Source organism: Rhinolophus sinicus, linkage group LG12, assembly GCF_036562045.2.
Source record: "Rhinolophus sinicus isolate RSC01 linkage group LG12, ASM3656204v1, whole genome shotgun sequence".
Taxonomy (NCBI): domain Eukaryota; kingdom Metazoa; phylum Chordata; class Mammalia; order Chiroptera; family Rhinolophidae; genus Rhinolophus; species Rhinolophus sinicus.
The window spans coordinates 17,111,328-17,135,848 of record NC_133761.1 but is presented as its reverse complement, the minus strand read 5'-3'; the positions used below and the strand labels follow the sequence as shown (position 1 = coordinate 17,135,848).

At 41.3% G+C, this 24,521-nt stretch overlaps 1 protein-coding gene across 1 annotated transcript; it reads left to right on the top strand.

Annotated features, from left to right (window-relative positions):
- Positions 1 to 395: 395 nt before the first annotated feature.
- Positions 396 to 15,946, top strand: AARD (alanine and arginine rich domain containing protein). Its single transcript, XM_019710651.2, has 5 exons — positions 396 to 693; positions 4,381 to 7,262; positions 9,999 to 10,114; positions 12,060 to 12,127; positions 13,572 to 15,946. Exons 1-2 carry the CDS (start codon positions 457 to 459, stop codon positions 4,522 to 4,524), a joined length of 381 nt encoding a protein of 126 aa, XP_019566210.2. The 5' UTR covers positions 396 to 456; the 3' UTR covers positions 4,525 to 7,262; positions 9,999 to 10,114; positions 12,060 to 12,127; positions 13,572 to 15,946.
- The last annotated feature ends 8,575 nt before the right edge of the window (positions 15,947 to 24,521 follow it).

Sequence of the window (24,521 nt, the reverse complement as noted above, 5' to 3'; positions counted from 1 at the left end):
GTCACAGTGCCTGGCAGACAAGAAAGTAAGAAAAAATTATTTTAAAGCGATGAAGTATTAAATAATCAAGGCACCTGGGGCAGCAGTTATGACAAGATATTCTATTCTAGCTTTGTTCTCAAACCTTCCATCTGTACTTGAACTTCCAGCTCCCTGGAGGGATCCAAGTCCCCTTGGAAAGACACTACAAAGAACAAGAAATGTGGCCCACTTGAAATACCTTTTCGGAGTTACGGGAAACACCTCCTTGGTTTGCTGATAACGAGGGGAAGAAGGACAGAGATGAGGCTGAGAGAAACGGAGCGCCTCCCCGTGGCGGAGCCACAGCGGCGTCCCACTTGGCAGTGGTTCCGCATATTCCGTTAGTTACCCCCGCCCCGCCCTCTCCATTTCTCGCACTAGGAAACAAGCCGTTAGCAATACGTGCCTGGGAGGCTGGGACCTGTTGTCCCCGCGATGGGCCTCGGGGACTTAGGCCGCTGCAGAGAGGGAATGCCCCGGGGGCCCCACGCAGTTGCTGTCGGAGTCGGGCTTTGGCCCTCAGCCCCCGGGGAGGAAGCCCGGCCGCCAGTACGTGGCTGGAAGACCTCAGGCGGCGGCTGGTGCGCGCCTTCCAGTGTGCAGTTCCGCGCGGGGCCTCCAGGCGCAGCGGCTGGGGAAGAGCAGAGTCCGGCGGGGCTGCGCGCGGAGCTGGTGAGCGCGCCCTGGCGGCGCTGGGACCGCCCTCGCCTTGGTCCTCTCGTGGGGCTATTGCTAGACAAGGGGAGCTATTCAGGGAGGGAGACAGTGAAGGTGTGCGGCCAGGGGCAGCGAAGCACTGGCTGTCGGTTTCCCCCGACGGTCGCCTTGTGTCCCCACAAGGTGGTGATGCCCCCCACCTCCCCAGCAGCACCTGGGAGGGAAGGGGTAGCGCAGGATCCGAGGTGCTGAGTCCACTAGCGACAAGCCCAAGACCCCAGTGATCCCTCCCCAACTTGATATGTTTTTCCTACCCTATAGAAAGTTCCCTGTAGGGAACTTCCCCATGTAAGTTCCCCATATAAGAATATGGGTCGTGGAGAAGGAAATTTCAATGAAATACATTCTCCCATGGGGTTGGAGGAAGTCCACCAGCAACTGTTTCTTTCATTTCGCAAGTTTTACTCTTATCGTTCCCCTTGGTGAGAATTCAGAAAACAGGAAATATTATGTAAAGTTGTATTTAAAGTAGCCTTTAAATATTGGGCAGGTTAGGTCCCAAGGGTAAACAGAAAAGAAAAAGTTATTTTAGACTACTGTTATTTTTTTTTTAAATTTAAACAATTTCCAAATGAGACAAAATTTGAAAAGGACAAATGAGGAAGAGCAATTCAAACTTTAAAATACTGTTGTCTAAGAACATGTGTGTAGGGAGACTTGACTTGGAAATTTCTACTCTTTTGCACTGAATACTAATAAAATATTCACTACTTTAGACCTGATTCAACCATCGGTAAATTTATTTAAGAACCTTAATAGAATATTTGTCTCATTTCCGAGTTTTAGAATGTCAGTGAGGTAGTAAATCTAATTTTACCCATGTTAACAATTTGAATTTGACAAGGGATGTATTATTTCTGAGGGAACCATTCTGAAGAAACACCTGGTTTTCTTCCTGCAACTGAGTAGTTGGATAATGGAGATACCTCATTGGTAGAAATACCTACCTGGAGGGGTGCGCTGTGGGCCACGAAGCAAACTGGAAGGCTGAGTGAGACCTGTCCCAGCCCTCTCTGTGCTGCTGACCTGGGATGTCACCACCCCTCTCTGCACCTCAGTTGACTCATATCTGAATCAAATGAAAAGATGATATTGGATAAGCTCTGAGACACCTTCCAACCTTAACGTTCTAACAAGTCTCTTTACCAGTAGGCATTTCAGGCAACTAATGTACTGGGGGTGGGGAGGAGGGGGAGAATAAAATTCCAAACAGTTGAGGGTTCATATCCCAGCATTAATGTTTACAGGCTCTGCTTACTACACTTCCCGGCCCTACAACTTGGGGAGTGTTAATTAGCAAGTTTGAGTTTGAGTTTACTCGTCTGTAAAATGGAGGTAACAACCTCATAGGACTGCTTTAAGGATTTGAGATAATATTATAAAGTGCCTAGCACATATAAGCACGATTCAGTGGCTCTTATTCTGATAATTATTATTATAGACCTTGGAGACTGTACCAAAAGCATGACAAATACATAGCTTTCACAGATCCAGAGTTTTTACAGAAAGGAACCAGAGAATGTCACACAGGTGATATGTTCTGGGGCTACAGACCATGGTCAACATCTTGGCCAACCATTCCACCATGTGAATGACTAGTCATGAGGAAGAGGCAAAATCCTGTGGATGCTGTAGTTTAACATCACCACGAGAAGTGGCAGTTTCTGATAACGAGCCATTAACCAGATTTCTATAGGAATCGTATTATGTGCATGTATCATGCATTGAGTGGTAAGGCGCAATGATGAACAGATTCAATTAATTTAGAGTTGTGATGCTATTTATGTGATGTTATTTATGCCATTATATGTTGTTGGAAATGGTCTTCTTAGTGGAATGCATTGATTTCTAGGGTCTGTGAGTGGATTTCAGAGGTTTTATATACCTAATACTGTCTGCAAAATTTTGTATGTGCATAAAGTGCATTTCTTTTTTTTTTTTTTTTTTTGAACCTCAGAGAGGGTTCTTGGTTTTCATCAGCTTTTCGAAAGGATTCATGATGGAAGCAAAGTTAAGGAAGCGTTGGTGTTTGAATTTCCTAAATAGATCTGAATTACACATACTTGACTTAGGTGGTAAACCATTGTCAATAATTTTACTCCTTGGTTCTTGACAGGAAATTAGATGATGGATATTCATCAGTTCATACATTCAGTCATTCATTCACTCAGTCTTTTAACAAACACACAGAGAACCGACCAGGTTGTGCACCCAGGCAGTGCAGCCACAGTTGGGGATACAATTAGGAATATGAAACAAATTGTACCCTCAACCCTCAGTCTAGTCTAGTCTGTGTGCTGTGAGAGGCACGTGTACAGAATTCTCTGGAAGCACAGGTGAGAGGCATAAGGGAAGGGACTTCTTCTAAGAAGAGTTGGCATTGGACTGGGTTCAACAGGAAGAGGGGTGGCAAAGGGCATCTTCAGCAAAGGGACAAGATGTGGCTCAGCCCCGTGGTTTTACATGGAGACAGGCAAGGTTTCTGACCAGCGGCAGCGGGGTCTGGTGTGAAGAGAGTGCCAGGAATGAACCCAGAAAAGGAGAGCAGGATTATAGAGCATCTGGGCCACACTGGAAGAGTCAAGCTTCCTGTCATCAAGTTGCAGGGACCTTTTGTGCTGCTGTTCTGTCATTACTGTTAATGTTTGTTGGCTGGCTGCTCATCTACTTTATTCTTTGTTAATTCTTGCTATCAGAGAAGTGGCTCCAGCAGATGAAGAATGACAATAAATGCATTGGAGGAAAACTAAAAGAAAATTTTATCCAATGACCTTAGTTTGCTAATTGGGAAGGGACCACCAATATTTGCTTTTTGCCAACAGAATGCCCTGGTGCATCCTTGGGTGGTTCTGTTGGTGAGGTGACGAAGGGTTTTAAGCAGACAGAACAAGGTCCTCATGAACTGCATTAAACAAAACACTAGTTGAAGAAATTTGCAGATAGTTAATTTTCAACTATAATACAAAGGCAATATTGGATTAAGCGTTGTTGGTCAGCCTCCTAGGTCAACTGCCCAAGAAATCTATTTTTTAATACCTGAGGACCTTCACAAATTCCCATTGGAAAAGGGTATAAATCAGCCTTGCTGTATAGCAGATTTCACCCTAGAGTGAAAATTGTTAGATTATATCAGTACACAGAACTGTACATGTGCCTCTAAGGTGTCGTTAGATGTTTTTGCTCGACAGACAGACCATTTAAAAATCCTAAAAACTTGGAATGACAAGTAATCAAGAAAATGAACCCAGGTGCTGAACGCTGAGGTGGCCCTGGGCAGTTACGCTGTAGCTCAGAAAGCTCATATAGATAAATGATTTCATCGCAGATCACATGCCATTGCTTGAAAACAGCCTTCCACGCATAGGAATTTTTTATATGGACAGCTTTGTGCATCAGCTATTTTTGTTTTCATTTCAAGGCCATTTCAAAAGCTATTTGTATATCTACATTTTACTTTGTCACACAGAAAGTTAAGTTTTATAGTCAGGCCCACCAGAACTGGAGAATAAGATGAGAAATATATCTTTCTTGATATCTTATTTTCCTTTCCTATAAAGTCCTTATTTTTCCTGTGCAGAGAACAGTTCCATTTGATCCATATCTCAGGATAATAAAAATCCTTATTCTTTTTCTAACTTTTAGCTGGAAATGCGTTTCCAAAATCGTCACCTGGCCAAAACTTTACTGGATTTAAACATGAAAATGCAGCAGTTGAAAAAGGAGTATGCACTAGAAATTGCATCAAAATCTCAAAGCTCAGAAGATAATGCCGCGAATCTGGAATGAGGAAATTGGAGATCTGAATCCTGAAATTAACATAGACACTTTCGAAAACAATCCTGAAAGTATCATTGTGGATATTCTGCATGAGATTTGAGGGATAATTTGTAGACTACAAACTCCGATGCCACAGGAAAGGGACAGAAAACATCTAAGAGACAGGAGAGGGAAAATGATGTGTTGTCATTACAAAGTGATGTATTCATTGTTTCCGCTGGGAAATAGAAGCGAAACTACAACGTATTGAAGAATGCCTTAATGCCAATTTCCAGCCTCCTACCTTACGCCAACTTAACTTTCTGGCATTACCTGAACTTGCAGAATCTGCGCCTCTTTTTGTTTCACTTGGTTATTCTTGGTTTGTCTGTCCAGTTTGCTATGTTGTATCTCAGCCCCTGCCCTTTTTTTTTCTGAATTACTTCTGCCTACATTCCAACCGTGCCTGTGGGGACAGAGCCAGGAGTGCAGTTTCCAGGCTCTTGGCCTCACATGGAAAGGTGCTCACTCGGGTAGTAAATGGCCATCAACTGTGATTGGATGGCCATCAGCTGTAACCAGTGAGCCATTGGCCACTAACATAACTGACGTGGCTATGCTAGCAGAAAATGGGGGCTACCAAGAAGATGGTGGCTAAGCTAGCAAGAGCAGATTGCAGTTAGCATGGTGGAGTGTGGGCTGCGGATTGCAGAGAAGTGGACAGCAGGTTGTGGATAGGTTGCTCCTGCTTCCTATGTCTCCAACCCAGCCGCCATCGAGAATATAGTGGTGTGACTCCCCTATCTATGGCTCTGTGGGTGTTCCTTTTTGGCCTCACCATATCCTGTGTTCTTCTGTGGGGAGCGGGAGCTGAGACACCGCAGGCCACCCTGCATGACAGTGCCCCTTCGGTAGAGTCTGCGATTAAGGGTGCCTCACCTCCTTGGATATGGGCACACACATCAAGGCAGGTTGATCAGCTTGTCCTTGGGAGTTTTTGAACTAGAATTAAAAGAGTAATGAGTATTTTCTGATGGCAGAATCTGTGGTGTTGGGGTGCTTGGAAGTTGCTGGTGGCCTCCAGGTGAGAAAGTGTGAGCTCTAATGAAGGGAATTGAAACTAAACTACTGAGAAAACAAAAGGGGATGGAGACAGCTGCTTTTCCTTGTCGCTGGGGCTGAGCTGTATGAAACCCAGTCCCTTGCTGTCACTTGGATACATGAATATATTCTAGTGTCCTTCTAATAAAATTTCCTTTTGCCTAAGTCAACTGAAGTGGAGTTTTATGACCTGTATGCAAAAGCTTCACTACTAATACAATTCTCTTGTTAAGTCTTTAGGTGTTAAAATTGTGTTCTTGTTGAATTAGAATATCTACCTCTACCCTAAAAGTGCTGCCTTCTTGATGCAAAAACTAAAGTTAAAACATTTACAGACCTAAGTGATACTCATAATGGTCATTATCTGTAAACATAAAGAGTAATTTATAAAATGTATGTAATTTTAACATTGAATTGACCATAAAAATTAGTTCTTAGAGATAAAGGACAACAGAATGGATGTGGTCTTTCTCTTAAAATCAGTGCAAGTTGTTTTATGTGCGTGAGCATTTGAGGTTATCTGAACCAAGTTTAGTTTGTCCTTAACTTTTTTTTTTTTTCCGGTCATAATAAGTGAGTTACTCTAGCCCTTTGGTACTTAATTTCTTCCCTTTGTAGAACTGAGGTATTGGTGTGTTCAATTTACAGGACACTGTCCATGAGTTGCTGGCAGCATCTTAATAAGCATCCTACTGGATTTCTTGAGACATTCTGCATATGAGTTCTTGGCTTATAAATATGTGGATTGGTATCTTAAATTTTATCTGTAAAACAGATTCCCTGTATCTCTTCCTCAAAGCTATCGAAATTCTGAGGAACGAATTGGTGGACTTCCTGGTGATCTGTTCTTTGAAAAAGATTCTACTTAACTGTTGGAGCAGTCATTCTCAAGTCCACTGAAAAATTTAATATTTATACATTGTTATGATTTTGTGTTTAGAAAATACTCAGGATTCATTTTACCAGCTCAGTTCCTTACAGAATCCAGAGAAGCTGACATTGGTTAGTATTGACGTGAATAATTCAGTTATACTGAGAATGTCTTCTATTGGGAATCAAAAGAAAGAAACTCAAAAAAGAGAACTTCTGAAAAAGGGATGCATTTTTTCCACTTTTTCAGACAAAAAAAAAAGTCCTTTAATTTATTATAAAGCTTTTGGTCACCACTTTTTTTCTATCTTCCAGCAATAAACTTTGGATCACTGTATCTTTTAGGAGTGACAGATACAGAAAAAGAATAAGAAACTCTTTGTTTCAAAAGTGTCTTATTTTTGGAACCCCTAATCAGTGGGGTTGGCCTGTGATATTAGCTGTCAACAGGGAGATTCAATGAGAGCTTGATACATGGGACACTGTCATTATTAAATATTTTTGCTTTGTTTTCCTTCCTAAAGTGAATTCTGCTTTCATATGATACCCATCTCCTGTTTTTATTTTTAAGTAGCAAAAGCCAGATTGTTTTCATTTTTAAATATTTTCTTTGCAGAGCACTTAGCTGTTTGTTGTTCGCTTGCTGGATTCTGGTCCTGTCATCGGAGGCACATGGAAAGACAGCGGGGACACTTTACTAAGGGATGTGGGACGTGCCTAAGATGGATATATTTCTCCACTTCCCAGGGTGTTTAAATAAGCTAGAGCAACAGCGTGACATTTTAAAGAAATACGAGGTGAGAGGGACCAAACTACTGCCAGCTGGAGGGGAAATGAGAAAATAATTATAACCTAAAGTATGCAACAGGGAAGCAGTAACTGAATAAGCCAAAGAAAGTAAAGGGTTCATACCAATTGTGGATAGAGACGGCCAAAAGAAGAGAAACTAAAAAGATACTTTCGGAAGAAAACAGGGTGTTAAGGTTTTTCAAATGACAAAATTTCTCAAAGCTTTAATTATGGGGGGATAAACCATGTTAGTAGGAAATAGGCTTTCGCTATACGATACTTGTTCAACACCTACCAGTGAAGAGGTGCCAAATTAATTATAACAATTAGGAGCATTATGCAGCTTGTTAAGCATTAAATCCCTTTACAGGTGGCCTGAATGAATCCACATTTTGTTTGGCTTGCCAAACTACTTCTGCTGTAACAGGTGCTTCTAGCGCTGGGATCCCAGCCTATGGGTAAACCTCTGATGGCTGAGCCTGCATCAGCGTGATTACAAAAATTCCATCTCTCCTTGTCCCTTCCCTGGCAGGGTACAGGGCCCTGGTGCAATCATCAGCTCTGTTTACTTAACGCTGTAATCACTGCTGAGTCCCTTTGGGCTTTGGGCCTGGCACAAGGCCCTCCAGTGCCAGCTGCTTTCTCTTGGTTGCTTGCGTTGTTGCTACTGCCACCACTGTCGCCGTCTCTCCTGCCTCTTGGCCATGTTACTAAGGAGGGTTATGGGGGGATTAGAAATACGGGCAGGTTTAGCATTCAGCCTGTGCCACCCTGCCGACCTCTGGGTCTGGCAGCGTCTTGTTTCCCCTGCACCCAGGGCAGTATAACTGTGAGAGGGGTGCACACCTCTTCCAGCAGCCCGAGTCAGGTACTGCCTGTCAGAGGACCGCGTATTTCTCGCTGCTTCCTGATCCTGGCTCTGATGAATGCTGGGAGTTAGGAGGCGCCACCTCTTGCTTAGGAGCAATAGGGCCACCCTCTTGCTCGGCTGGGTCCTGTGCAGGAGGGACAGGGCAATATCATGATAATGATGAAACTCGCAGTGATATGAGCTACCACTCCTGTGCCAGGCATGTGCCAAGAACTCCACGTGTATTAGCTTATTTAATGCCCACAATGATTTGTAGGCACGTAGAACGTGTTTTTGGAGTCATTTGGCCTTGGTATTTAGTCCTGGCTCTGCCACTTGCCAGCTGTACGACCTAAAGCAAATTCCTTTGAATACTTGAGATCTGTCTAAAGAAGCGGGTAAAAATGGTCCCTGTCTTATCTAAATCTTAAGGAGCCCAAATGGAAGAACGCTGAAGCAGGTCTGGGAGACTGAGTGGCGAAGGCTCTTCTACTATCTCTATGCTTCTTCCTTTCTTACCTTCAATTCTACGTGAGCATCCTACCATTGTGGACTCAGACTTTCCCTGTGCCTCTTTCTTCATCACGTCTTGATGTCTAACACTCTGCTGCCTGATTTGTGTTGTGATGTTGACTCTTGAGTCTCCTCTGCTGATTGACACACTGATTCACCAAAATTGGGAGTAGGCACCAGGGAGCTATGACATGAACAGTAACGGCTACCTACCAACCCCTGAATCTGCCTGGCACACAGTGCTATGTGCCATTTAAAACTTCATTGTCCCAATAGCACTGTGACATTGGAGCTATTGCTTTTCCCATTGTACAGAGGAGGAGAATGAGTGTTGGAGAGGCTGTGCAACTTGCCGTAGGTCACTCAGCTAGCAGGTGGAGTTGTCAAGACTCATGTCCAGGGAGGGGTATGGTCTGGCTGCTGAGACCCTCCGGAAATAACAGAAGCATGCATGAAGTGCTAGGGATACTTTCTGCAAGGGTCACACCAAGGCTTCGTGGAGGGCATGCCCTCAAGTCATTTGTGTCCTCAGGGACAAAAAAAAAAAAAAGCCCTCATTTCTGTGTCTCACATTCTACATAAATGAGTTGGATGATTTGGGACAAATGACCGTACTTGGACCTCAATTTTCTCATTTTGAAATGAGAGGAAGAGTGGAATTAGCCTCTAAAACATTCCTCTAACTTAGAAACTCTATTCTATTCTAATCCTGCCTGCTGGCAGCTGGATTCTTCAATCACTCACCTCTGGCTTGCCCCAGCTTTCTGTTACCTGTGGGAGCACAGTGGACCACTGACTGGTTATTATCATCTGGCCCCTGGCCATGAAATGGACTTTCCCAGTCCCAGCCCTTTCCCGGATCATGGCTCCAGCTGTTGCAGCCCTGATGATGACAGGAATCCATTCTTGTCACTCTTGGATGCCTCTCTGCTCTTTTCACCCACACCTTGACTGCAGCCAGAGGAAAATGTTACATTTGCACTTCAGAGGGAAACAAGTATTGCTCAGACCTTTATGTGTTAGATGTTAGAAGCAGCCTGGTGGATTGCTTGCTGTGGCAGATGCTGCAGGCTGAGAGCTGTGCGATACGTGGTTAGAAGTGCAGCCTCTCGTATCAGGAGATCGAGCTGGATTCTTGGCTCCTTCACCACCTCGCTATGCTATTGACCGTCTCTGAAGTTCAGTTTGTGTCTCTTAAACATAATGATCACACCTACCCAGGGAGCTTGTTCTGAAGATCCAATGGATTAATATGTGTGAAGTACTGTAGTGTTTATTATTATAACGGCTTGCCCAGTGAACGTTTTACTCATCCTTCTTGCCTTTTGGAAGTGCCCAGTTCCAAGGTGGATAGGAAGAATGACGGTTTCACTTTTCCCAGCCCCTCTAGGAGCTCGGGATGGCTATGGGATCCAATGACGTCCAAGAAGACACAAGGGGAAGTTTGTCGGGTGTGTTTCTGAGGAACGTTTTTCCTTACAAAAGGAGAGCTAGGAGGTAAGATCTCTTCCTTCCTTTCACGCTTAGGAACCTTGTCACATGAGGTGGTAAAGCTTGCATCTGCTGCAGCCACCCTGTGAACAAGGTGGAAGATATATGGGTACTTTGAAGAGGGGAAGACAGAAAGATGGAAAGAAGCAGTGTCTTTGAGGGTATCACTGAGCTGCTAAGCCAACTGTGAGACTGACTCTATGGCTAGTCCTGATCTGTGAGGTGACAACAATATTCAAATCCAACGGTTGAAGCCACTTTTACTTGGGTATTCGTGTCCTTGTACCTGAAGCATCCAAAGGGACAAAACTGAACTCCAGCAACCTCCTGGGATGAAGGTCCAGGAAGGTGTGCTGTCTGATTGCAACTGTGGCTATCATTGGAAACTATAAGCAAAGGATTCCAGGGACATCATTTGGTTGCTGGAATGTTCCTTACATCCTTTAGTGAGGGTCCATTCTATGCAATAGGAGACCATTTAAAGCATAGTGGAGGGAGACCCCTTGGGAACTCTGGAATTCGCAGTAAGGATTCTGACTGTTGAAATCATTTTCCAGTGCTTGCCCTCCATTAAGCATTTCCAAACGCCTATGGAACCTACTACCTATTTGATTCTGTCAGAGAGGCCACTTTATTTTTCAGCAACTGAAAGAAGTGGGGATGAAATAATTTCCTAAAGTGTCCCAGGTGTGAACTGGCAGCAAAACACAGTAAACTGTTCATCAGCTCTTACATTTTTATATCATGGAGTTTAGCAAACTGTCAAAAAACAGCCTGAAATTGAGTTTCTACAAAAATTGTTTCTAAATTGGTACTGAGGATGCTGGTCACTCTAAACTTCTACAGGATTCAGTTAGAAATGGACAGGCAAAGAAATTTCTCAAAAAGGAAACCCTCATGCACTGTTGGTGGGATTGTAAATTGCTGCAGCCATTATAGAAAGCAGTATGGAGGTTCCTCAAAAAATTAAAAATAGAACCATATGACCCAGCAATTCCACTTTTGGGTATTTATTCAAATAAATCTAAAATACTAATTTGAACAGACATATGCATTCATTGTGGCATTATTCGCAATAGCCAAAATATGGAAGCAACCTAAGTGTCCATCAATAGACAATTGAATAAAGAAGAGGTAGTACATATATACAATGGAATATTACTTGGCCATTAAAAAAAATCTTGCCATTTGTGACAACATAGATGGACCTAGAGTATATCATGTTATAGGAAATAAGTCAGAGATAGACAAATACCATATGATTTCACTTATATGTGGAATCTAAAAAACAGAATGAACAAACAAAACAGAAACAAACTCATAGATACGGAGAACAAACTGGTGGTCACCAGATGGGAGGGAATTTGGGGGGATGGGCAAAAAAGATGAAAGGGATCAAAAAGTACAAATTGCCAGTTATAAAAGTAGTCACCAGAATCTACAGCACGGAATGTAGTCAATAATATTGTAATAACTATGCATAGTGCTAGGTAGGTATTAGACTTACTGGGGTGATCACTTTCTAAAGTTTATAAATGTCTAATCACTATGCTGTACACCTGAAACTAAGCTGATACAATATTGTATGTCTTCTATAACTAAGAAATTAATTTTAAAAAATCCCCCCCCTCCCCCCGGAAAAGATTAAAAAAATGTCTCAAGATTTCAAGATGGAATTGTCAGGTTGCTGAAAGCATGACCAATGTCCTCTGGAGTCTACCAGCATTTGTACTGACTTTCTGGTTTACAGTTTACTCCAAACCTTAGAGTTTACCAAGTGCTTTACAGTTTACAATCTACCAGGTGCTGTCATAGCCAACAGCTCATGAAACCCACAATAACCCTCTGAGGTAAGTATTGCGTGAGGCTATTAGGAGCAGCAAGAAAGCTTGCCTGTCTGATGTTGGAAACACCACCCTCATCCTGCTTCCCAAGATGTCACTCTCTCTAGGTGGGCAGTGTTACGTTCCCTCCGGGAGGAAGACCCAGCTCTGAGCTGAACTTGCTGTGTCATAGCTGGTGAGTCACTGATGTCTCTAGGCTTCAATTTCCTCATTGGTAAAGTAGGGTGGGAGGAGGGGGCGGTTGAGCTCAAAATGATCTTTAAGACTGTCTGGGTTAAACTTCATTGCCTCCAACTAATGCTTTTTAAAGCAATGTTTTCACCATTTCTTTAATGTGAATTAGCTTAGGTGGTGATAAAGTGAAAACACTGAGCTTTAGAGTGTTTAGAGTGAACAATTAAAGTGGGGAAGGGCATAGAGGAAAAAAAGCAAATTGCTACATTTAAATTCTTTGCACCTTATAATTTGGCCTGGAGTATAGATCAATCCACAGTATGACTCTAAGAGTCCAAACAGTCTTTGTTTCTCTCCCTCTATTCTCTCTTTTCTTCCCTCCCTCCTTCCCTTCGTTTCTTCTTTTCTTTCAGTCAACTTTATTGTTGTTCCTACTGGGTGTCAGGCACTATTCTAGATACGCGTTGAGCATCAACTTTGAAATAAACATCTTGCTGGGTGCTGAATACAGGACAACGAACGTGAGAGATGAGGATCTAACTCTCATGGAGCTTGTACTCTAGATGAAGGGGCAGATAATTCAATAAGACCTTATAATATAATGTGGCAAATACTGTGATGGGGGAAAATTCAGAGTTCTAAGGGAATACATAGGAAGCACACTTCACCTGGATGTGATGGGAGAGGGAAGGCTTCCAGAAGCACAGCCAAGAGAAGGCTGTGGAGCAAAGAGGTGGAGCAGACAGTCTTCGGTAGAAGCAACTGCTCCTGGGAAGTCCCAGAGGTGAGCAAAGTCATCATCAACTAGGAGGTGAAAAAGGCACAGTATAGTCGGAGGTGAGAAGCCAGGGGTAAGATGGCCAGGGGGGTGGCTGGAGCCGGAAGCAGTGGGGCTCTGTGATGACAGGCCTTGCAAACTATGCTCTGGATTTCAGACTTTATCCATCATAGCAAGGGTAGCCATGAAAGAATATTTTTAGATTTAACTTTTACTATAGTAATACATGTGTATAATACATAAAAAATAAGAGTCTAAAAGTCTTACACAAAAACTGTCAGTGCTTTAATGGCATTTCTCTGCCTGCCCCCACTCCAACCATAACCACTTTCAAATTTTTTTAATCTTCTATAAATAATGTGAATACTTCTTTCTTTTGTTGATTTTAGACATTCTTTCCTATTATGACAAAGGAAAATTTTAGCTCTCTTATACCCCCTCTTTACAATCCCTTCACTCTTCATAATATTAGAATGTGGGGGAAAGATTGCTTTTTGTAGAAGTCCACAGAGAGTTCTCCACACATAACACAATAGTAGGGACAGCAAATGGTTGAATTTGGTCAGATGTCAGGTATTTTTAAAACAACTCTGTAAGTTCATTAGCTATTTTGCTAAGTATTTTGGGATAATATATGTATGCTCATAATTTCTGTCTCCTTGTTTAGGAAACTCTCATGGGCAGAATCTAGAGGAATCCTACAGAAACTGAAGCAATCACATTTGAGGAACTGATGGAAATGCAGGTTTTCACATCTTTCAGAAGAATTTAATGTGAGGGAAATCTCCTTTTTGATTTTTGTCTTAAAGAATGTAGAAGGTATTAATGCTTGCTTATGACTTGTTTTACGCTTCCACTTGTCATGGCTCTCCCATCTTAAACAATGAGTATTCTTAAGATCTCCTCAGTATCTTTTGTACAAAAGAAAGGAAGAAAGGAGGGAAGGGAGGAAAGAAGAAAGAAGAAAGAAAAAAGAAAGGGAGGAAGGAAGGAAGGGAAGAAGGAAAGAGAAGGAAGGGAACAGCTATTTGTTTATTCAGTCACTCATTAATTCAAGATATAGTTGAGTTTTCTCTACTCATGTATATACAATACTTTGTTTTAAAAGGATTTATGGCAACCTACAAAAATACATATACTGTAAAGGCACAAAGAAATAGACGAAGGAGAAAGTGGGAGAAAGAGAAATAAAACCACTAAACAGTTGACACCAGGGCAATGTCAGTATTTGAACTGTTGTCTTGAATATTTGTGAGTGACGGGTTGAATAATGAGCATGAAGCTTCCAAACAGCTAATAACAATAACATCAAAAAGATAATTTAATCTATTTAATTGGTGTGCCATCAAAGACAAATTGTTTGTAATATAGGTGCCTATGAACTGAACAAACTAACTCATTTTACTGGCTCATTAACTGCAAAGCAATTAGGTCCAACGAAGGCTGCCCAAAATGATGACTTCTGGCTTTAGAATAGTTGAACAGTAGGTCTTACAGAGAAGTAACGAAAAAGAAGGACCAATAGTTTGTGCAGGGCATTCGTCGGTTATAATAGTAATTCCAATAAAAGTCATGTTACCTCCATAGTTTAAAAAAATGGTTATCTTAATTCTTATAAGTAATCTCTCTTTTCTCCACCTCAATCCTAACCTTGTCATTCTATGTTGATGTCAAGACACTCACATAGATTTTACCCCATCATAGCTTTTATTCTCCCAACCTGTTACTAGACTGTTCTTACTGATGCTCGCTCTAGTCATGGCTTTAGTGTCATGACATTTTATGAGCATCGATAGCCCAGGAATAGTGGGAGTTTATTCATTTTAGCCAATAGATCATTCATTGTTACAGAATGAAAAATTAACGAGAGATCAAGAAAAGTCATAAAAATTTCATGTTACTCCTAATTTAATTCACCAGCTAGGAAGTAGTGTAACCATCGCCATGTCTTAAAGGCACTGCTTTTCTTATAGGACACTGACCTTCAAAGATCTGGTTTCAGTTTATTGAAGGGAAACAGACATACCATTTTATGAAAGACTTAGTGCATGAATAGGGTAATAATTTTGGAGCGGTATATGCTTACTTTAATACATGATGTAGAATAATTTTGGAAATCCCTCCCATGTACCAAGGCAGAGTGTAAGCATCATAGAAAAAGTTGCAAGTCTTAAGAAACTCAGAGTCTGGTGGGGAAGGAAGATAAGCCAGCAAACAGATAAGATATAATGTGGTAGCGTTAGTATAGGTATTGTGTAATACTACCTATGTTTAGGGATAAGACTTAAACTGGGAGTGGCAGGGGTCAGGGAACTCTCTGTTTAAAAACTTAGGCGAAATTCAAGCTTGGAAGGAAAAAGCTCACTTCATGGAATGGGGGAAATTACTTAAATTGGGCTTCATTTATGCTCTGGAACAGCAGATCTGAAGTAAATCATGAGGCTGTCTCTAAAGTTTCCCACTTAGATTTCAGGCAGGCTTGTAGGTACACTTTCAGAAATGTGAGAATGAAACTTACTCAAAACATTTCTTTAAAAAAAAATTGTGGTACGATACACATCAGACTGACCATGAGTGACCTTTAGTACATTCACAATGTCGTGCAACTATCATGACTACCTAGTTGCAGAATATTTTCATCACCTCAAAATGAAGCTCCATACACATGAAGCTGTCACACCCCTTCCCCCGCCTCCCCGTTTAATCTGCTTTCTGTATCTATGGATTTGCCAATTCTGGCTATTTCATATAAATGGAATCATACACTATGTGGCTTTCTGTGTGTGGTTTCTTTCACTTAACCTAAATGACTTCGAGGGGCATATAAATGACATTATATGACATATCGGGGCATATATTAGCATATACTGTATTCATTCCTTTTATGGCAGAATAATATTCCATGATATGGATAGAGCACATTTTGTTTATCCATTCACCAACTGATGGACATTTAGTCCTACTTTCCAGCTATTGACAATGGTGCTGCTACAAACATCTGTGTACAAGTTTTTGTTTTCAGTCCCCTGGGGTATATAACCAGGAATGGAATCACTGGGTCACGTGGTAATTTTATATTTAGCTTATTATGGAACCACAAATTGTTTGCCACAGCAGCTGCACCATTTTACTCAACTTATTTTTAATGAGAAAGTATTTCTTTCAAGGGTACCCCGTGCCTTGGTAATTTATTCTCCCTCCCAGCTTCAAAAGATTGTTCTGAGGACTAATAATCTTGGTGAAACTGTTAAAGGCCTTTTGAAAGAAGCCTTTAAATAAATTAAAGGTATTATGCACTCAGGCATTCATTACAGTGTAGTTTGCAAGGAGTTTGATAGTTCAATAAATTTACATGAAAATCTGTAAAGGTGTGCGCTTTTACAATCTTAGAGGACCTGAAGCTCAAAGGAGACAAATTGAATTGAATTACTTTGCCTCCCTTTGAACTGTTTTTTTCTAATGAGATATTGGAGGCATAAAAAAAGTGCAATCCTTTTGAGGTACAGCCACACGGATTCCAGTTGTTAAATCCATTAATTAATTTATCTCTATTCAGGACATTCTAATGAACTGAAACCCAAGATTGCTGTTAATTCCAAGCAGAAGCAAAAGCCTGGCTGAACAGATGACGTTTGCTGTGTTTTAGCAGACTTTAATAACGGTGTCTGAGAGATAACCAAGTGAAAAACAAATTAGAACTATTTTTTGTAGCTCTAGACAGTGTTTTAGAAGCTTTTCTGAAGGGATCCTCTTACATATTTGGCTTGCACAGTGCTTTAGGGAAGCTCATAACCTAGCAAAGCATTTATGCAGCCCCTCTCCCCATAGCATCTGGGTTCCTGGATGCCAGACTCTCTGAGAAAAATCAGTGTCCTAGGCTTGAATCAATCCACGACTTGTATAACGGACCAAGTTGTCAGCAAAAGCTCACACAGCAGGCACAGAAGCCAAAATAAGATATCCAGAGTTCTGTCTCTGTCTTTCTTGATAATTTCCAAATTGCCAATGCTACATAACATCTCTCGATGACCTACTCACGCCCCTTGTTGGGTAAAGTGCTCTGTGTACTTTACATACTTTAACCCAGTGAACACTTGTGAACAAGTTTTAACAGTATCAAGTTGTTTTTAGTACCTATCATGGGTTATGCATTTTGTATTTCCTGTTTCAGAGCCTCATAACCATGTGAAGTAGGGAGTGCTTTTCTGTTCATTTTAGAAATGAAGACACTGGCTCTCCGAAGGATGAAGAATCAGCAAAGCTGAAACACAAACTGAATGCCAGCTAATTCTGAAGTCTGAGCTCTTGCCTATATGCCAGTTGCCTTGTAATAAATAAGAAGCAAATGGAAACAGAACAAATATTAAAAATTAAAAAAATATACTCCTCCAAGTCAAGATATAACATACATTAGATTATTTTAAAAATGTGTGGCATGTAGGTGTCCACTACTTAGATGTCAGCTGAAGTCATTCTGTTATTCAAGATTCAAATGAACTTGACCGCACCCCCAACCTTTGGTATGCTGGGAGTTCCACAACTTCTCAGGATTTTGAGGGGCTTATGTTTCATCTCTTCCCTCTGACTTTAAAGTCCAGCTTCTTCTGAATTCGTTCAGTTTACGGAGCATTCCCTTTTCCTTCCTCTAGCTGTCTCTGCTAGTGGAATAAAGAAAAAAACTGACTGGCTCAAGTCAATTTGGGTTTAAACAACATTTTATTCTCCCTTTCTGTGAACCTTGAGCAGAAGACTCCCTGAATCACGCTTGTCATTGACCAGCTTTTTCCTGCTATGAAATCTCCTTACTAGAGGTTCTTCCCTAAGGATGTTTCTAATTCTTCACAAGGTAAAGTAAATTGAGGGTGAAGCTGAGGGCTTAGTACGAATCACTGGGAGTCTATAGGAAGAGTAGGGGCAAGAGATAGAAGAGACTTGAAAGGTTTGTGACTGTAACATCTGTGTTTTACAGTTGAGGACACAGTGGATCAGAGTGGACTCTGGTTTGCTCAAGTTCAATGGCTATCTATCTATCTATCTATCTATCTATCTATCTATCTATCTATCTCTAGATGCTTCTTTTAAACCCTGAAAAGTAATAAACAGCTATATCCTGTCATTGTCACAGAGAAAAGTAAGGGTATGCATTATCTAAAGGACCATTATTGTGACTCAACTAAAAATCCCTTGGGGTCAAGTCATATATATATGTATGTGTGTGTGTGTGTGTGTGTGTGTGTGTGTGTGTGTGTGTGTGTATGACTTTTATTCCAGACTCCACCTCGCTAGCCAGATTTCTATTCCTGTTTTGATTGTATCTGCCTTCCTCAGGCCTCCTCTAGGTGAGAGATGGAGTTTCTAGCACTCCCATGTTTATCTAGCCCCCCGGGGACAGAAGCAGTAACTGAGGACAGAATCCTGAAAGAAAATATTTTGCCTTCAAAGCAATCCTAAACTATAATAGTTTACTGGTTACTAGAGGGTAAAGGGGGAGGGGGGTGGTAGATGAGGGTAAACGGGATCCAATATATGGTTGGTGATGGAAGGAGAACTGACTCTGGGTGGTGAACACACAATGTGATATCTAGATGATGTATTACAAAATTGTACACCTGAAACCTATGTAACTTTACTAACCATTGTCACCCCAATACACTTTTTTTTTTCTGATTTTTCATCACTTCCTCTTTTTTTTAAAATTTTTATTAGTTTCAGGTGCACAAGACAAAGCAAAACTTAGGCATTTATCATTTCCCAATACACTTTAATTAAAAAAAAAGGCAATCTTAAAAGCCTATAATATCTGCGTCACTTTACAGGAGGTCGTCCTTTTTCCCAGCTTCACAGTCAGAAGCAGCCTCTCAAACGGTCACATTTTAGGTCCTCAAGGATCAATGAATTATATAGACTCTAATGAGTTTGGCCATCGATAATCTGTTTTATAAAATAGAAAAGAGAATATCAGTATTCCTAGGGTGACATCAGATTCTAGTAAAATACTTGCCCAATTGTAAAAGAAAATTGCTAAGGAAATAAGAGAGGAGAAAGTGATGCTTCTCAGATATGAAGCAGTGAAAACCGAAAGCCCATCAGTGCCACGGAGGCAGCAGACCTGAGTCCCAGAAAACACTTTATTGCATTTCCCATCCTTTCCAAATGCATCTAACTACAATGACCAAGATTTGAATGAAATGAGTTCTCTGACTCATTCACCAAAGGGAGATTCAGGACACTTTGCAGTAATCTAGTCTTGTTCCCTGAATGTTTCTGAGTGTTCAGCTGCTTCTGTTAAACCCTGAAAAGTAATAAACAACTTATATCCTGTCATTGTCACAGAAAAGTAAGGGTACACATTATCTAAAGGACCATTATCGTGACTCAAATAAAAATCCCTCGGGGTCAAGAATTGGACTTTAAAAAAGGTGGAATGAATACATGTTTAAGATTTCTCAGTCTTGAGTGATCATCTAAATTTAAAAACACCAACAAAACCCATAAAACCGGGGTGATTCCAATTTACAGCTTATATTAAAAAGGAGATGGAACAGAAGGGAGGAAATAATGAAAAGTTAGCCTAAAAACATTGAAGAGCAACCAAGTATCTTTTCCATGTGATTTTTAAATTGCCTGGGGAATGAATTTAATCTGCACTAGTGTATATCCACTCCTTGAAGGAAGTTGTCCAATCATACATTTTCCTCCATGTTGCCATGGAGACTGTACACACAGGACATTGAGAGTTAACAAGAGCGTGGTGCGTTCTGATTTCTATGTTGGTCAAGCTACATTTCACCTTGATAACTTCAAAGCATCAAGTGGAATCGGAGTTTGTAATCTTCAAAGTGTAATATGTATTGATGCCCTTTACTGACTACATTCCCCAGCTCTTATTGCAGTTAAGGGTGGTCATATGACAAAGTTTGGACCAGTGACATGTGGGGGGAAGTGCTATCTGTAACTTCCAGGTCACTTCCTTAAAAATCAATCTAGTTTACCTAGACCCTCTTTTCCTTATGGAAGGGAAATGGCAACTAATGAAACCATATGGGTGTCAGAGCTATGCCACCAGCATTAGACTGCTTAGCTCTGGGACAGTACATGAAAGAAAACTAAACTATTTATTTAAGACACTGTATATTTTGGTATCTTTGCTATAAAGCTTAACCTGTACCCTACTTACTATAGAAATGAGTATCCAACACTACTAGGTTGCTGCCATAAGAAAAACCTCAATTATGTTCCCTGTCTTAGTGGTCAGGTAGAGGCAACCAAGAAATCTATTAAGTCTGGAATGCTTGTGGCCCTTCTGTAATGCCATGGGAACATGTTTGGTAAAACTGTCATCTGCAATGATTTGGGCGGAAGACCCCTTAACTTTAGAGAAGCTGTTAGAAAAAGGTAAACTTTTGTATATGTTGACTGTGTTGTACTGCTTTTAGCAAGAAGAAAGAAATGAGGCCAGGAAAAATTGGCACATTTGTTAGTGGTGATGAAAGGGAAGGGAACTGTGCTAATAATGGAGGCTGTCTCTGCCTTTAGTTTATAGTCTAAATTGAAGGTCAAGAAAGTTGGGGTCTGCAAGTTGGAAAAGTCAACTTTGTCTTTACCTGAAGCAGTGGGAGATAAGACTCATGTTATAGCTTTTCTCAAGAGTTCCCATTAAGATTGTTCAGCTAGTGGGAGATAGTTACTATATTTCTCCAAAAATAAGATCTAGCCAGACAATCGGTTCTCATGCATCTTCTGGAGCAAAAATTAATATCCGGTCTTATATTAATTTTTGCTCCAAAGGACACATGAGAGTTGATTGTCTGGCTAGGTCTTATTTTCGGGGAAATAGGGTATGACCTTCTGAATCAGGCCTTAAGGTAGCTGTTACTGAAATAGGGGAGAGGAGAATGGACTGAGGTAGAAGCTAAAAAAGAAGGGAAGCAGGCTAAGGAAGGGTTTTTGGTTTCTTTTTGTTTTTTTTTCCAGAAGAAATCTTGGGTATGACTACTTTCACATGGAACCAGCAGCATGCTGGTAAATGGTTTATAACGAGTTTTGTATTAAAAAAAAAAAAAAAAGTCTTGATTTTTAGTGTCTCCTGATTTCCATGGTGTAAATACTCCTACTATGGCCTATTTCAAGCTACCAATATGATGCCACTGATCATGTGGCATTGGGAAGAGAGGGGCACAGTAGGTTCTTGCACGCTGGTGCAAGCCAGACCCAGCACAGCACTGAATGGAACTGACTGGGAGAAAACAGGCAGCCTTCTGAGTCTGGGGAGTCATTGTATTAAAAACAAACAAACAAACAAACAAACAAATAAATAAAACAAGCTTGGCTTACAAAGGCCTGTGAATTTTCTACTCCCTAAAGAATCCATCAGGCTTTCAAATTTGCAAAAGCAGGAAATGTATCGTCTGGAAGGGCATACCCTCCAACACCTTCAGATGGGGCCACAGAGAGTAATGGAAGGAAGACTCACAGAAGGCAAAGCCAACGTCACAGACAGCAATGGATAGGAGTTTCATTCCTAGAGATCACAGTCCAGGTTACTTTCTTCCTTGCCAGAGCAGCAGGCACAATTACTGCACTAACATGATGGCATCACAGCGATGGACCAGTGACTCCTGACTGTTCCCTATTTTCTTTCCTTTCCTAATGGGGGTTTTTATTGTGGATATGCTTTTCTGGCTCTACCACTGTCTATTGGATATGTGGGTGCCAGGAAAGGGGGTAAGTACAAGTCACCTGTCAGTTAGTTCGTAAGTCACTGGACTGCCAGGAGCCAGCCTCAGACCTGATGCAGACCACTGTTCATCCTCCAGGGATCCTGAAGGTGGGGCTGGATGCAGGAACTGGACGAAATCTGGATTTATTTCCTTAAAAGAGACAGTCACGGTTTTCTGTGAATTGGATGAAGAGTGATCAAGAATACTTAAATGACCAGCAAGAAAGAATGTGGAAGAGATCGATAACTAGCATCCTTTCTCCCTCCCTATCTTCTTTTTAGTAATAGGATCTTCCTGAGTTATAGTTGGACACGTGGACTCTCAGGCCATAGACATCATTTCCCAGTCTCCTTTGCAGCGGGTATGGTCCCATGACTGTGTTGGAAGCAGTGAACATGAGTTGAAGAGATATATACAGCTTCCAGGTCATCTTGTTATATAACAAAAAAAAAAAATTGCCAACCCCTGAGAATGTGCATGTCGAAGTGTCCACAATGCCATCTCAGACACTTGCCACACTTTCGTGATGAGAAATCTGAGAGATGACCCATCTTGAAAGAGATGAGCTGTCCTCTTCTTAATCAAATGAGTCCTTCAGAATCATGCCCTGTCTGGGTAACACTTCCCCCTTTCATGCTATATCTAACCTTCCACTTTTAACTCACTGAGCTTGGTTTTGAGTACTGGAGTTCTCGTTTGCTTGGCAAGAAATAAAGTCAGCTTAGTTGTTTCAGCTCTGGTGGCTGTCTTTTTATCTGCCACCCTGGGAGATAAACTGCTTGCCCTGACTTTTCTTCCTTTCTGCATGCTGAGAACTGGTCACTACTTGGAGAACCCTGGAGGCCACGTGTTGAAAAACGCAGAGCTATCCTGCCAACTTTGACCTGCTCTCCTCTGGATTGTCCTGAAAAAGAAAAATAACTTTCTTATTTAAACCACTGTGTTTTGACCCCCTTTTTATACCAGTGTAGCCTGTTCTCTAACTAGTTTTCAACATAAAAGTCCTGGTCTTTCAACATATTGGTTATATATATACAAAGTCTTAGCACGATGCCTTGCGTACGTATCTTCTCAGTCGATGTCTGCTATTATTCACAGTAAACATGCCTGTTGACTGAATAAATGAAGAATATGTATGTAAAATCTATATTACCATTAAAAGATGGTGATATCTTTTTTGGGGGGTTGGGGAACTTTCATCATTAATGGAAGCAGATGAATAGAAAAGCACCGGCCATGTAGCACTAGCATTTATTTTGATCCTGCACTATGCTTGATGCTTTATACAATGTCTAACAAGAACTATGACCTCTCCTTGGCAGGCTTTTAACCCAAATGAGATGATCAGTAGCATTGCAAACCCAGGAATGAAAAACACACACAGGTGGGTCTCACTGGCAGCAATTGTGGCTTGCTACTTTTTCCCCTTCATCTCTCTTCTCTCTTATCAAGTGTGCAAGGGATGAAATATAATATCTTGCCAAAAAATGTTATAAAAGAAAGCCACATGCTGTGTATTTAGGACAAATATGTCCAAGTGTTCAGGCGCAATCTGCACTGCCCCTTGGAGACATTCTGCCTACAGAATGAGCCCCGATCTTCTGGAAATTTCTGGGACCAGGCCAGTGGCCTTATGAATGCTTCACTATGTACATTTCTTTTGTTTTAGAAACACCTGGGTCTCATCATCAACCTACCTACGAAGGGCTACACCTTTTTCTTTTCTTTAAAAATAAAAATCATCATAAAGAAAGAGAGGTGTGTCTTCTTTAAGTATTAATTCTGGGAGTGATGCAGTTACAATTCATTCTAACATCACATATTTCCAAAGAAAATGTAAAAATGTGGAGCAGAGAAGGGAGAGAGTCCGAATGTCTCAGGGAAATGGAGCAGGATGCCCTTGTCATTGGCTTTCCTTTCTGCTGAGGTCAGATAGGACAGGAGATGAGCTGCCCTGTGATGATTCTTCAATGCATCTCTGGGAACCGTGGCCTCAGGCCATTCCTGGAAGACATTTGTCAAAATCTTGAAAGCCTGTGATTAAGTTTCCTTACATTGTGCTCAGGCAGCTGGCTGAGGAAAAATGACAGAACCTCTGAAGGCGACTCCTGAGGTACAGAACAGAAGCACAGGGCAACCCCAGTGAATTCTTCACATATGTGCTTGTCGCAGGAGAGGTGAGCTTCTGCCTCCAGAACTACTGATATAACAGCTCTTTCAAGATGCTCCTACCTGTGAGAGCAGTCTGGTATCATCTGACTAGACATTTTTGCCCAGGGGTTTCGCTGCTTGAACTACACCAACGAAAAGCAGTTCGCTGGGAACAGAGGTAAGATGAGAAGGGAAATTAAAAACTTCCATGAGGTGAAGACAGGATCATTTCTAAGGGGACAGAATGCTTTGGAGGAAGGAAGAGAAGACAGTATAACATCAGGTTGGGTTTTTCTGAAAATCGGTATGACCCACACTCAAAAGGATGTTATAAAAACAAGGAAAACTACCGCGGATGTGATTTCTTGATCACTGCTCCCTCTGAGGCATGGGGACTGCTGAAATTTCCAATAAATACTTACTGCCTTAATTTTATTTTAACAGCCTTGATGTAAATTGATGCAATACATTTTTTATTGCTTCTGGATTTGCTGTTATTATGTTTGGGTTGTGAAAAGAACACATATTTTTCTTAGAATGGGTTCTGCAGAAGCTGAGCCTGAGATGGGAATTCTTGGTCTATTGGGGGAGTGCTTTCAGGAGAAGGGGACTGGACATATCAGGAAAGGGAAGAGGGAAAGGCTAAGCAAGGATATAGTCCCAACTGGTGCTACGGACTGAATGTATGTGTCCTCACCAAATTCGTATGTTGAAATCCTAACTCCAAAAGGTGACAGTATTAGAAG